The sequence below is a fragment of the Amphiura filiformis genome, chromosome 20 (genome assembly GCF_039555335.1).
Source record: "Amphiura filiformis chromosome 20, Afil_fr2py, whole genome shotgun sequence".
Taxonomy (NCBI): Eukaryota; Metazoa; Echinodermata; class Ophiuroidea; order Amphilepidida; family Amphiuridae; genus Amphiura; species Amphiura filiformis.
Window position 1 is genome coordinate 58,124,380 of NC_092647.1, and position 15,697 is coordinate 58,140,076.

At 37.7% G+C, this 15,697-nt stretch overlaps 1 protein-coding gene across 3 annotated transcripts in view; it reads right to left on the reverse strand.

Moving 5' to 3' along the window:
• The window catches only part of LOC140142108 (glyoxylate/hydroxypyruvate reductase B-like), a 33,498-nt gene that overhangs the window by 12,774 nt on the left and 5,027 nt on the right, over nt 1-15,697 (reverse strand). The window contains exons 1-4 of one of the 3 annotated variants that reach the window (XM_072164069.1): nt 15,078-15,339; nt 5,133-5,246; nt 2,276-2,447; nt 1,230-1,312 (exon numbers count right to left, since the gene is read on the reverse strand). In XM_072164069.1, the coding sequence (XP_072020170.1) occupies nt 1,230-1,312; nt 2,276-2,447; nt 5,133-5,246; nt 15,078-15,249 (541 nt within the window). In that variant the 5' untranslated portion in view covers nt 15,250-15,339. Of the gene's footprint in view, nt 1-1,229; nt 1,313-2,275; nt 2,448-5,132; nt 5,247-15,063; nt 15,340-15,697 lie in introns of those variants that run through there. The other 2 variants (XM_072164070.1, XM_072164068.1) reach the window with 2 other exon arrangements.

Consider the following 15,697-nt stretch of genomic DNA (forward strand, 5'->3'; position numbering starts at 1 on the left):
TACCACACGCTTATTATGTCGCCAAAAGGGCCTAAATTCACTATAATTCAAGAAATTTTTTCCAACCCCATCCCCCCCAATGTCAAAAAGAAATCTACGCCACTGCCGATGAAAGTCAATTCATAGTTTCCCGTTACTATTATCAAAAGTTTCACAATATTTTTTACAGGATGAGATCAGAGCAGATCAAGAAAGGTATTCATTATTAATTCATTATTAACCATATACCATCATGCTCCTACTGTAAAGAAAATCCTGAAAATCAACAGAAAGAGATTTATGATATATTTAAAACCACAATTATTTATTGGTATGTTAAAGTTTAAATATTCAAAATAATGAAATATTTGGCCAGCAATTGGTTTTGAGCGGAGTAGGGTAACAGGAAACTAGGAATCGACAAAAAAAAAAGAATCCTGACCTACCTACCCTAATTTTTCTTATGTTACGCCAATCAAACAATTTTTTTAGGCCTTATGGTGTTTTAGTTAAGTAAGATTTATCTGCACACTGTGATCTTTTCATTTTACCCAGCTGTCATTTTTGAAAAGTTATGTCGAAATATTAAATCAGATCTGAATTTTTTTATCTACCCCTTTGGATCAGGCCTGCTCACAGGGAACCTAATTATGTCCATTCCCTCTCTTGTGTTTTTCAGCAATTAGCACCCAATTTGAATTTCCCATATTTAGCAAAAAAATTGTCCCAAGTTACTTCATTTTGTCTTTGGTTTTACAAGTGTTTCTTTGTGCTTACTTCACGAGTAGTTTAGGGTCAGTTGGAAAAGGATCATTTTAGTAAAACTTTATATTTGTGCTCTATTGCTTCATTTTGTTATTTATTTGCAAGTTTGTCTCCTTTAGGTTTTCTTGTTAAAGGCCCATATAAAAATAATAAATAAATAGGAGTATAAACTGACCAGTAGATACCAGTTGTAGTCCTACTAATTCATGGCATATTGGATGGCCATGGGGAAAGTTAGCCCATATTTGCAAGACTATCCTTGCCTTCAAGGTGAAAGAAACCTATCATGTTACCCTCTGACCATGGTCTGGCCTGCTGTCAGATCTTACCCAGGGAAAGATGACATTCCAATATTCCCTTTTAAGATGTTTTCTAAATTTGGGTTAGTTGAAACTGAAACAAGATAAATATAAAAGCTTTTTAGGGTTCAAATAAGTTTATATTCCATGTTTACCAAAAAAATTGATCAAAGTTCATTACACTACCTTCTGAACCAATGTCACCAACACCAAGTATTCCGACAGTCAAATCACTCAGCTTTCGATAAGTAATTTGTTCACCTAGCCCCCTGTAATCACAGATCAAAGATAATTGAAAGTTCAAAGATAAATAATTACTTCAACTTGGTGATGGCAACTTGGATGATACACAGCTATACATGACCCCTAAGATATAACTTGGGATATTTATTGTTACAAGAATCTCACCCCAGTCAACTACTTTGGTTTTCAGGGGACAAACAGAGAGAAAACAATATTTTGAATTCTCAATTTTATAGTAACGGATGAGCCCAAAATATTGGAACACAAACATCCGTTTTGAGAGATTGTTTTATCCCTAAGCCGAAGTAGCAGGTGCTGGAAGTCCAAGTTTGCTTTCACCTTTGATCCAACTCGTGTTTCATGCCGATCTCATTTGCACTTGCCACAAATGCCAAACTCAAACTGCCTTAGGTAATAGGTAGCACTACTATGCATTATATGGTGCTGCAGGTAGAATGGTTCTCTTTGCCCCAGACATCCATTTGGCTTTCAAAATTATTTTCTTTAAAGAAGTATTTTGTGATCCTAGCATCCTCTTTTATGACATTTTCAGTAGATATCCACGAAAGAAGCTTATTCCAAAAATTTCAGTTGATTCCGATTTTGTGTTTGCGAGGTATGCATGATTATGTGTATTACACTGCTCCATAGACAATGTGTTGTAATTTTGTTCTGGTATACCAGAACAAAATTCAAATTTCACGATATCTTTGCTAAACGAATTAATCTGCAAGAAATATTTTGTACATAAACATTATGTAGCCAGTGAGAGGTTTCCAGTGATATAAAAATCTCAACTTTTTTTGAGAAAAGTGGGGGGATGATGCTGTGGATCACGAAATGCCCATTTAATGCTATTTTTGTATGTATTTGATATGTAATATTTATTTATCAGCATATTTTGTAGAAGCTCATGAGGTCACAATTCCTTGCACTTTATTTATATTAATGCTCTATACCTTAGTTTATTACTCAGACTAAGTACTCACCAAGTCTTATCTTCTTGGGCCTTATGTAGCCTAATGGTGTGTCTTTCAATACTTAGTATATAACTCATAACATACTCTGCCAGCTGGTAGGTGAGTGAGCCACCAAGTCTTGTGTAGATAAAGGGAGGTGGAAGCTTACTTTGATCACAAACCTTGTAGATACCATCAATTCCTGCAAAATAGATCAAGATAAATATACATGTATAGCATTCAATAGGCAACACAAGCTCCTAGACAATGCACTAAAACGAAGTTATTCATTGATAGAACACCAGCACTGTCACCTTCGGAGCCTTATTTCACCCTTTTTATGATGAACACTCCATTGTAGTTTCCTCTTGTGAAGGTGGCTTGGGAATCATTCCTTAAACTGTGTTTCTTCTCTTTGCTTACTTACAAACAAACAAAATCAGCTTAGACTTAAACCTAATATGTGACCATCCTCCACAACTGAGCCCGGATGTCGCCAGTGCCACTATTGAGATATGCTCCATTGAACTTAACAATAAACAATAGGAAACAAAGGATTTATTGACTGCTTTATTGATTTTTCACTACTTAAATGTCAAGTACTATAGACATGATATACATTATTTTAAAGCTAATTTCAAGCAGAATATTTTGGTTGAATATCTCAAAAATGATGATTGGCGACTTCAGGGCTCAGTTGTGCTGGATGGTCACATATGAATATCAAGGCTTAAGCTACATATACTCTAGCAAGTGCCACACGGTTGCAACGAGGAATAGTTCGTTGGTATAGAACATCAACAACACTGTCATCATCAAAGCCTATTTTCACAGTATAGTGTGCACTGGGGTCTCGACTGGACTTTGGACCAGACATTAGCGGATTAAACCGGTTTTATGAGCGCTAAACCATCCCTCTTCCCTCCAAGTGCTTAAGGTTGAATGCTTTGTTTTGACGGCATAGCCAGATAACATAGCTAGCTTGGAGGTTGTGTCCAAAAATTAATTCAAAATATTAAAAATAACCATGATGTCTTATTTAGTAAGTAGCTTCACTAGTTGTGGGATAGGCTTTTACGACGGGAATTCATAACAATTAGTGGGCAGTGGCGTAACTAGGGTTGGTAGCGCCCGGGCAAGAAACAAAATTGGCGCCCCTACCCCTCCCACTCAAGAATATCTTAGACGCGGGCAGTGGCATAGCTAGGGGTTGTGGCGTCCAGGGCTAAGGATACATAATGCCCCCCCAACTCTTGAAACAATTGCGCATAATTTTTTTGGACAAATAAGGCCTACCACTAATTAATTTTGGTTACTAGAAGTTGAATATCGGTCTTAAAATGTTAAAACGGCCCCCTGCGGTTCTACGCATGTGTTTGTAATGCTCTCCCCCCCCAAACATAGTAACTTTTATATTTAATAATGATTTGATTATTCATTTAATATTAAACATGCCATTCAAAGAGTTCAAACAGTAAGAGGTTGTTCGTGGGTGTATAGAATAACAAAAGATATAACGGAATGCTAGAAGTCTTTCAAGATCCCTGCATTAATTAGGTAATTTTTTTTCTTTTCATTGATTAGGTTTCTGAATGAGGCTCATATATAGGTAATTATTTTTTTCATTAATTAGGAATAAGGTTTCTAAATGAGGCTCATAGGTATTTATTTTTTTCATTAGTTAGAGGAGCACGTGTGGCCCCGGGCGCGTGGCCGAGTAGTGCCCGAATCATAATCCACAGGTTGCAAGTTTGAACCCCACTTGTGCCCATGTGTTGTGTCCTTGATGGGCAAGGCACTTTATCCTCATTGCCTACGTAGGGTGGGGTGGGGTTGGATATTTGTATAGTTGTTTGCATCATTGTTGCAATATTGGTGCTGATTAAGCTGCTGCCTGCAAATTCAGTGTTTCTGTTTAGGTATGATTAATGTAAAAATGACCTGCAGGTCACCATTAGAATATGAAATAAAACCTCAACCTTAAACCTTAGGTATAATGAAAGACAGAGATAAATAGACTAGTTCGCATCTAAAATTCTGACAACTAGACAGAAAATCCCCTACTGCACAGGTAGGCAACCAATCACAGCGCGCCTTTGCCCTGACGTCAGATGTGATTTAGTCTGTTTATCTCTTGCCTTTCATTATAATCTCTCTCTCTCTCTGGGTCAGATGGCACAGGATTGCGCTGCTGTGGTCTTCACAAGAGTACGCCTACAGGATTACCATAAATTAGTTTCAATCAGTGGGTGTTCAGGCCATCTGAATTTAATAGTTTGCCTCAAAGCCCCGCACACATTAATAAAATTGCCCTCTCCCTCCAGTCTTCCTCCCTCCTCTTGCGGCATTTTTGCGCGCAAAATTGGTTGATTTTGCCCCCCCCCCTGAAATTCACTTTTCACCCTCAATGCCCCCTAAAAAAAATCCTGGCACTGCCACTGAGCACCAGGGTGCTAATTAGGACAAATACAGTACTGCTTACACTAGACAAGTGTGACACTGAATTCATGAGCGAAACAGTCCGAATTGAATTGTGACATTTCTGGTTTGTAAAGCGGGGTCATAGCTTACGCCCAAAATTTTAATGCTAAAGTGGGACAAAACTAGACAAATTGAGGCCTAAAACCAAGCCAAAGGAAGATGCACCTTACAACTTATTACAACTTCCCTTTCTTCTAAAAATTTTGGCCCCTTTAGATCATGGTCGGGATTGGTCCCTGCCCACTGTGCCTTATGGTAAATCCAGCCCTGGATTTGAACCCAGTACCACCCATCTGCGTATGTGCCTTGCACCCATTTCAAATTTGGTTGACTGGAATTCAACCCAGGGCCTTGCACCAACCTATTTCAAGTTTAGTAAACTGGAATTGAACCCAGGGCTACCTACCTGCCCATGAACCTTGCACCCATTTCAAATTCGGTAACTTATCCATAATAGGAAACACCAGCCATGGGTCGGTGACAATGACTTCGGCATCTTGTAGTGCTTTTACAACTTCATCTGAAACAACAATTGATGAAAAACTGTGGATACACCATAGTCCTCAGTACATAATGTTCAATGACATGATAGTGATAAGCTACGGTCTGGATAGCACTATAGACTAGTCTTATCTCACTGGCCATCATATTGGAGATCAAGCATGCATCAACTGGCCCACGTGTTTGTAATGCTCTCCCAAAGACACATAGCCCCGGAATTGGGAGTTTTTAAAAAAGTGCCTTACTTGCTTGTTTCCTGATTTTTTTGTTGATGTTTACTTTTTTGTTGTGATGCACCTTGATATTTATGACTTTATGTGCAATACAGATGTATGTACTAGGGTGTCTCAAAAGCTCCTTTACTGTTTAATTTAAAATGTTCATGACTCTAGTATTCAGCAACTGACAGCAAATTTAAAATATGAAGGTGTCTTTGCATAGAGAAAACTCGTACCGGTGAAATTATTTTGACACCAAATTTTAAGCCATAATGTGTTCTTTCATAATGAGTATATTCCTGATCTACTGATCACATTCCCTTTTAGCATTAGCTCTATGGGCTATTTTAACATGCCTACTGGCAATCCGGGCAATGAGAATTAAAAGTTCGTGCTTAAAATATTTACAATTCAAGTTTCAACCTGACAAATGACCAGGATATTAATTATTAAAGAAGTTCCTTTACAAAGTATGACTAATCGAGTCGAAAAATCCTCTGCGAAATGGGTATAGGTTGTGGTAATCAGTCAAACAATTACGTTTTTAAAAGTGCAAATCTTTTAAAAACTAGATTGTCTTAGCATCAGGGGCTATTGGGCAATCATGTGCATCTGGGTGCAGAGGCTTATCCCCTCAATTTCCACTTGAGTCCACTCAAGTCCACTTCAGAGTTTCTGGCCTACTCTCAAGCTTTCAAGCTATTGATTCAGATCATAGTTTAAGGTTGTTATTGTTGTTTAGCAACAAGCCCAATTTTTTGACCACTCAGTTGTCACTTTAGTGGTGTTCCACCAATCAGGTCTTCCGTTCTATTTTCCATTTCTTTGTTGTGGCCATACTTTTCTTGTGATTCACTTGCATTTCTCCATTTGATCAGGCAGGACCAAAAAATCCCACCCTCAGTCAAAAGTAAAAAATGTCATAGATGCTTCAATAAAATTTTGTCAAATTACTCCCGCTCTACGCTTTAGATACGTTAGATAAATGTATTGTATAGTCTCTCTGTATGAGGGCTAATGATGTATATGTATGATATATGGAGGTTCTTCAAATCCTGAAGAATCTTGTCTGTAGATTGTCTCCACTTTCTACTGCGCTTTGTATGGAGTCTGGTCAATACCTGACGAGACTTGTCGGTATATTGTCCCCACTTTCTACTGCGCTTTTAATGGGAAATGAATGCTTTGTATGGAGTTTCTTCAAATCCTGAGGAATCTCTCGTAGGTAGATTGTCTCCACTTTCTACTGCGCTTTGTATGGACTTGTATGGAGTCTGGTCAATACCTGACGAGACTTGTCGGTAGATTGTCTCCACTTTCTACTGCGCTTTTAATGGGAAATGAATGCTTTGTATGGAGTTTCTTCAAATCCTCAGGAATCTCTCGTAGGTAGATTGTCTCCACTATCTACTGCGCTCTTAATGGGAAATGAATGCTTTGTATGGAGTTTCTTCAAATCCTGAGGAATCTCTCGTAGGTAGATTGTCTCCACTTTCTACTGCACTTTGTATGGACTTGGTTGGAGTCTGGTCAATACCTGATGAGACTTGTCGGTAGATTGTCTCCACTTTCTACTGCGCTCTTAATGGGAAATTAATGCTTTGTATGGAGTTTCTTCAAATCCTGAAGAATCTAGTAGGTAGATTGTCTCCACTTTCTACTGCGCTTTGTATGGACTTGTATGGAGTCTGGTCAATACCTGACGAGACTTGTCGGTAGATTGTCTCCACTTTCTACTGTGCTTTTAATGGGAAATGAATGCTTTGTATGGAGTTTCTTCAAATCCTGAAGAACCTTGTCAGTAGATTGTCTCCACTTTCTAATAACTTTAAGTATGTTAATTAATGTTTCAGAGTTTGGAGTACATGTATCTATAGTGACTTGATGTATTTGTCAGCAGATTATTTTGCCTTATTGATATATTAATTATACTAAAGGTTCATTATTTGGGCTGGCATTATTTCTTCTTTTGGAGATGCCTAATTATTAAATTAATTAAATTTAATTGTATTTAAAATGTGGTTTTCCAATCCAATCCTCTCGGGTTGATCCAAAGATCTGTATTTGGCTTAACATAAATTATTTTGTAATGAAGAAGGAGGCGGCCTGTATGCTTCACCCTAGCAGGGCGTAAGACAATCTGAAACACAAATTAATATATGCGAGGATCGGAAATAAGCGATGCAAGCTCGAGAAATTATAATTTAAATGGCGTGATTGGGGCTCGAGCAAACTGGCATATGAAAATATTGAGAGAGAAAAATCAGGACTCAGCGGGATTGAACCCGGTCGCTGGATTACCGGTCCAGAGCTTTACCACTGTGCTACCTGAGTTCACAGTCGGTACTCGGGCAATCTCAACTTAAGTCCCCATGATAACTCTCTCATTGTGTCTCAGCGGCCAATTATATATTAAATAATGAAGAAGGAGGCGGCCTGTATGCTTCACCCTAGCAGGGCGTAAGACAATGCTGAAACACAAATTAATATATGCGAGGATCGGAAATAAGCGATGCAAGCTCGAGAAATTATAATTTAAATGGCGTGATTGGGGCTCGAGCAAACTGGCATATGAAAATATTGAGAGAGAAAAATCAGGACTCAGCGGGATTGAACCCCGGTCGCTGGATTACCGGTTCAGAGTCTTACCACTGTACACCCTGAGTGCACAGTCGGTACTCGGGCAATCTCAACTTAAGTCCCCATGATAACTCTCTCATTGTGTCTCAATGCCAATTATATATTAAATAATGAAGAAGGAGGCGGCCTGTATGCTTCACCCTAGCAGGGCGTAAGACAATGCGAAACACAAATTAATATATGCGAGGATCGGAAATAAACGATGCAAGCTCGAGAAATTATAATTTAAATGGCGTGATTGGGGCTCGAGCAAACTGGCATATGAAAATATTGAGAGAGAAAAAATCAGGACTCAGCGGGGATTGAACCCCGGTCGCTGGATTACCGGTCCAGAGCTTTACCACTGTGCTACCTGAGTTCACAGTCGGTACTCGGGCAATCTCAACTTAAGTCCCCATGATAACTCTCTCATTGTGTCTCAGCGGCCAATTATATATTAAATAATGAAGAAGGAGGCGGCCTGTATGCTTCACCCTAGCAGGGCGTAAGACAATCTGAAACACAAATTAATATATGCGAGGATCGGAAATAAGCGATGCAAGCTCGAGAAATTATAATTTAAATGGCGTGATTGGGGCTCGAGCAAACTGGCATAAATTATTTTGGTTAAATGTGATACAGAAGTCAACTTTTGTGTGTCCATTCTATATGGTTGTTTGGCTTGTACACATTTTTCCAATAATACTCGTATTTAAATAATTTGTTGCAAGATAAATAATTTGAAAATGCTTGCTGTCGTTAAATATCTCAATTTATGTTTATGGCTTAATTTCTATGAAATTGTATCATTATTTATCTTAATCATATTCATATCTAAAATTGTTGAATGGATAATAAGCTCTTATTAAATGGTCCTGATGATCGTTGGGGCAATGCTGAGTCTAAATCTTCGCTTTGTTGTGTTTTCCTGATGTCTCAAGACAATCATTTTGTGAAAAATTCAAGCAATATTATTGCTGTACACCGCCTCTGGCAACGCCCTTTACTCCATGATTTTTGGTCACTCGTGAGGATAAGCCTCGAGATGAGCAGATCAGTGATTTTGATGATTTTTGCAACATTGTAAAGAAGACATTTTATGGTTTTGAAAATTGGAATCTTCAGGAATGTTTTAGGTTTACTACCGATATTTTAAGTTCAGTCCCCATCCACCTGTCCTATATTTGTATTGAGTTATCCTGTAGATGCGAAATGATAAACTGATCAAATCATTTGGGTATTAAACCTTTATGTGTATTGATTGTAGACAATTTAACACCATGTTTATGAACTGAAAATCTTAGTGATTAAGTTTTAATTAAGTTCATAGACAGTGCACAGTGTCGACACCCTGTGTTATAAATATTTTTTCCATACTCTGTTGGTACCGAACGCAAGAAAAGGAGTCCTATCTGATTGGCTAGAAATCGATCACTAGATCGCTCAGTGCTGAAGTACAAACTCAAAATGTACAGATGTATTCAATTCTATTCAATCAATATTCTATTATTGACGCAGATAAAGAAAGTTGCATACTGTCTCCTATGGGGCATTGTATTATAGACTTGTGATTTAATATTCTATACAGCACGTGGTCTGAGCTGATGAATGGACCTTTATAATAATTATGATTCTCAAACAGTTGAATATATCACAATTTTGATGTTCGATTTAAAATTGTTATGGTGAAAATGCAGTAAAATATATCCACAGCAAACAGTAATCGCCGCTTATTAGTGTATTGGATTTCCAGTTAGTGTATTGGAAACAAAACCTGGTTTTTACCTGACAACAAATCAAATTTTCTTGTAATGGCAACACCATATGGGGTACTGAGCATGCGCAAATCGTAAAGATTGTAGAATAGAAACTCTGTAGTATATCTCATATCGTGTAAATGGTATGCTTAGCCTGAGTCGCTCGGCCTATATTGAACAAAATTGCCATGCGTAGCTGTTGAAAAACGAGAGGATTCGCCGTACTATCACGGCAATTTTGGACACAAAGATATAGGGATGATGACACTATGCAGTGCATTTAATTTTTTGTAATAATACTTGTATGCAACTTTGACAAATTTTATACAATTTGCAGATATCTTTGTGTGTCACTAAAGTTGCAAAATTTACAGAAATCTTATCACATTTGGATCATTTTAAGCGGCTATGCGATATTTTAAGAAATTGTAGGCACCTTTGTAGAGTTTGTATGCGTTTTTGCATTTTGTCAAGCTACAGCTAGGTAAAAAAATTGCAATTCAATTAAATGAATTTATATTTAAAATGAAAACCTACCCTTCTGAATAACACCATCCAACCAATTTCTTTTCTGATTAACATAAAACATCATACCATTTAAAAAAAAAAAAATTTTAAATAATATTGTTAACTTGACATTAGTGAGCCAGGTGTGTACTGTCATCAAGCTTCAGCTAAGTGAAAATAATGACAAGTCAATTAAATGGATTTACATTTTGAATGAAAACCTACCTATTTAAATAACTCCCACTAATATATTTTCTGATTAACATTTTGTAAAACATAATAGCATTAACTTGGTATTAGTGAACCAGGTGTGTACTTTCATCGAGTTGTAGCTAGGTCCAAAAATATTAAAAAAACAAGTCAAATGCACTTTCAAAGCCGTCTATATATTTTTTGTAGATATTTAGTTTTGGCAGAAATTGTATTGAAATCAGTCTTTTTAAATAAAATAATCTGTGGTCATCTTGTGACATTTTGGTCATCAAAATTTTTATGACCCCCCCCCCCCACCAAACTATTTTTCTTTCCAAAAATTTATGACCCCCTTATATTTGGGACCCACCCCCTTCCAAAGATAATGATATGTACTTGTAAAAAGTGTTGTAGCTGGGAGGAAAAGCTGTCAGGCATCATCATTTGAAAATTTTGCTTTTTTGTATTGAAGTTATACATTTTTTTCCCAAAAAGACCTAAAATTGATCCCAGATACATACACATCATTAGATTTATAAAGTTTACTTCCAGGACTGTTAAATATAAAAAACATCAATTTCTAATAGTTTGCCATATTTGTATTAAATTTTTTTGAAATTATTTGATATTCAGAATGCAGTTTGCTGTGTCTGTTGTGCTTTCAGGTCAAACAAAAAATACTGTGCAAATGTTGCTATATAGATCCGATTCCTTAGAGTATATTTTCATTGAGAAACAACTGTCTGCTTTTTGAACCAAAAATGTCACATTTCCACCCATTATGACATTTATGACAGCCTATCATATTGAATTACAAATTGAAAATGTGTCTTCCCAACACTTTCAGCTATACAATGATGCAAGGGCTGTCAACTTTCACGCATTGGGATTGAGTCACATGCATTCGGTCACTTTCTTATGCCAAGGTAGTATAATCTCACACGTTGGTAGTAAATCTCACTTAAAGAGCTGTCAAATTAGTAAATTCTCACACATTATAAAAATAATTTGATATCCCTACCCCCCCCCCCCCCACACACACACACATTTTAGATTCTCAATATTACTCTTTAAAACAATGATTTAAATAGTGTAAAAATGATGCACCAAATTGCTTCAATTGGACCTTTATTTTGCAACATTTTCCAACTTCTGAGGGGGGACCATGCAGACACCCACCTGCGTAGTGGATAAACAAGTGGCCATTTTCGCTTCTGCTTTCGACATTTGCCAATTTATATTTAAATTTAAAACACAATATATAAGCCTACAATACTAGGAAAAACTTGTCCACGAAATGCTGATGATGGATCATCATTTCACTAATTTTCGGCTTTTTCAAACTAAAATTTTACACACTAATAGTGCCAAAATGGTCCACCAAATTGCTTCAATTATGTCTTCATTTTGCAACAGTTTCTTACATCTGAGGGGCGCACATCCCCCCTCAAACACCCGCCTGCATCGCGCAAGTGCGACAAGATGACCACTACGTGGCCATTTTTTATTTTGATCAAATTGGGCCCCTTCTCACTGCCCTAAATCCACCCATGGTGTCTCACGCCAAGCAAAATTCCAAAAAGTTGACAGCCCGATGATATATATATATGGTTTTGTTGGATTCTGACCAATCTCATCTGTGAATTGAAACCATAAAACTCACTGAAAAAGCGTGTTTTATTTTTGATTTTTCGAATTTTGAGCATGTAAGGGGCTGTGCAATAATTATGAGCCGGGGGGGGGGGTAATATTTCCAAATGGCTCACCAAAACCCTTCCCCCCCTCCCTGTTATAGGATATTACATTTAGTGATATGCGCCCTGAAGACATTACGCATACGCACAGCGTCTATTAAATATGTCGTCTTGAGCCAACAACACGTCTGAATGAGTCCGCTATTTATGAGGTCATTTATACCCCTTTATGGTGCCTTAACCTGGCTAATATGAGACAAACAGAAATCTGAACCAATGATGTCTTATGAGATACCCAGTAGACCATGGTGTCTTGTATCACAGGACCTTTTCTTATACAGAGGAGCAGAGTACCTGATTACAGTAGACCACTTTAGCGACTTTTGGGAGCTAGACCACCTAGAAACTACATGTACATCAGAAATAATCATAGAAATGACCAAGGCGCATTTTGCGCGACACGGTGTCCCAGACAAGGTCATAACAGACAACGGACCACAATTTGTGGCGCAGGACTACGGGGACTTCACAAGACAATGGGAATTTGAACATATAACATCTTCACCGTATCATAGTAGGGCAAATGGCAAAGCGGAAGCGGCTGTAAAGATTGCAAAGAAGATGATCAAGAAGACTACAAGTTCAGGACAAGATCTCTATCTAGCAATACTGGATTGGAGAAACACACCAAGTGCTGGAGAAACACACAGCAGTCCTGTACAGAAGCTCATGTCGCGAAGGACAAATACCTTACTTCCAACACCGCAAGGATTACTACAACCACAAGTTGTAAAGGGAGTTCCGAAAGAAATCAAACTCAGAAAGCAACAAGCGAAAGTCCAGTATGACAAAGGAACGCAACCGCTACCCGAACTAGAAATAGGTCAACAAGTCAGAATGCAACCAAACAAGCACCACAGTGAATGGAGTTTAGCAAAATGCGTAGCAAAAGTTGGACCGAGATCCTACCTGGTAGAAAACGAAGAAGGGCACAGGTATCGGCGAAACAGGAAATTTCTGCGCACAACGCAAGAACAAGACAGTCAACCAGTTATTCCGCAAGATTTGTCACCTCCACCACCTGCAGTTAAAGTAAACACAACACCAGCAGAGAAATGCACAAAGAAAACGCAAGAATCATCTGCTGCAAGTAGACCAATACCGCCAGCTGCAGAAAAGGTTCCAGAGAAAACACCATCAGCAATGGTTAGCACACCCAGAACAGACAACAAAGCACCAACACCAATCAAGTTACCAGAGAAACCAGCATCACCAAGAAAGTCAACCAGAACCAGAATAGACATTAAACCACCTACAAGATACAAGGACTATGTGAACTAGTATGTGAAGAAAGAAGAAACTGAGAACTTGACACTGACAATTGATTTTTGACCACAAGTAGGCCTATTTAGCATACATGTATTTTATGCTAGTTTAGAATTTAGAGTTTTGCATGTGTTTTGGCATTACTTTTATAGTTCATTGTTAAGCATACAAATCAAGGAAGTTTTCCAAACTGCCTAGTTATGTTCATGCTCAAAAGTTAAAGTTTTGGACAATTTCATGATTTGAATGTTTTCAGAGCATTATCTTGCAGTTAGCAAGAAACCAAATCAAACCAAAAGTTCCAAAATTAATGTTTGGCATAAGAAAATGGCAACATTTATTGTTGTAATTACATCACAACAAATTCCGGGTGAATGTGAATATTGCACCTATACACGCATAAAGTACATCACACAGATCTGGTCAGTCTGACTCGCAAGTATTAATCTTGGATTTTGAAAATTTTGGTGTAGTTTCAATTTTCGGCTAAAAAAATTTTTTTAGTCTCTTAAAAGTTTGAGCTTTTAGCAAAATTGCACAAAAGCAAATGTTAACCTGTTTGTTAATATAAAACGGCCAGCGATTGAATTGATATTGGACAATAATCATCAGAAAAGACTTGAGAGCATTACTAAAGCTCGAGCATCAAACTGAAATGAGAAATAGACATTATTAACGAACACTTCTATTGAACTGTGATATGGACACTTAATTAATCACTTGCAGCATGACAGATTGTCATAGCTTATATTGAACTGTGATATGGACACTAAATATTAATCACTTTCAGCATGACAGATAGTCATAGCTTATGATTAAAATGCTCCCTCAAGGAAAAGTTCAAAAATTTTTGTTTATTCAAAAGAAAGGAAAGAAGAAGGATGTACAGGTTTAAAGCAAATTGTTTGGAAACCACGTTTATTAGCATAAGTTGTTTGAAGAAATTGCACTCAAAATAATGCAAAACAAGCATCCTTTGGTTGTTCAGATAAAATTTTATTTTATTCACAGCTGATGAGCTTCATCATTATAAAAGAGGGAGATGTTATAGGATATTACATTTAGTGATATGCGCCCTGAAGATATTACGCATGCGCACAGCGTCTATTAAATATGTCGTCTTGAGCCAACAACACGTCTGAATGAGTCCGCTATTTATGAGGTCATTTATACCCCTTTATGGTGCCTTAACCTGGCTAATACTCCCTGTATATTTAAGCGTTTCTGTACCATTTTCCTATCCTTTTAGCACGTTTTATTTTTAAAAAGGCGCCCCATGATTGTGCGCCAAAAATTGCTCCCCCCCCCCTCGGCTTGCCAAAAATTGCTCCCCCCTTTCGCTCGCCTAAAAATTTCTTGCCCCCCAATTTTACCCTCCCCAGGGGCTCATAATTATTGCACAGCCCCTAACGATTTTATGTCGGTCGGGCGCATGGCCCTAAAGAAGTACCGTATAATATATCAACTCTTCACATAAATCAGGCCTTTATTAGAAATATAACATCACAAAAGAATAAGCTTACCGCTGCATACTAACCACTATATTTTGCTGGTGATTTCGCAAATTGGTTATATTCAGCAACGGTCTTCGACACAAATTTGATTTGTGCACCAGGACATTTTTTGCTCAGTGCCTCGACGAATCTGTCTGCAGCAACATAGGCAAGCTCTTTGCTAAATACTGTTACCTTCACTAAACGGCTTGCCATTTTATTAAAATGTTAATTCTGCAAGAAAACTTTGTTGAGCACGATATAACCTGTGCGAGATAACGATAAGCTTAAAGCTACAATGTAACCTTTGACCACCAACAGTTTCCGGTACTGCCGTATTGCATGCTTACACAAAACACATAACATACAATATGTGCGCTTTCGCTTCAAGTTCTACGTAATTTATGGATACGTTTCTTTCTTCCGGGAATTTCGAAAAATTTCGCATACCGTCGCCGGGACCGTCGCATCTTTTTTAAGGGGGTACTACACCCATCGCATTTTTGTGTGTGTTTGTTTGTTTGTTTAAACGGTCGGTCCGTGTGGAGACACGCTTGGGTCCTGATGGGACCAGACTCAAACAAAATGCTCAAGCTAGACTAAAAAGCGTATATAAGGCCAAAAAAAAATTGTTTGGTTGCCCTTCCGAGACAAAAATTTGGAG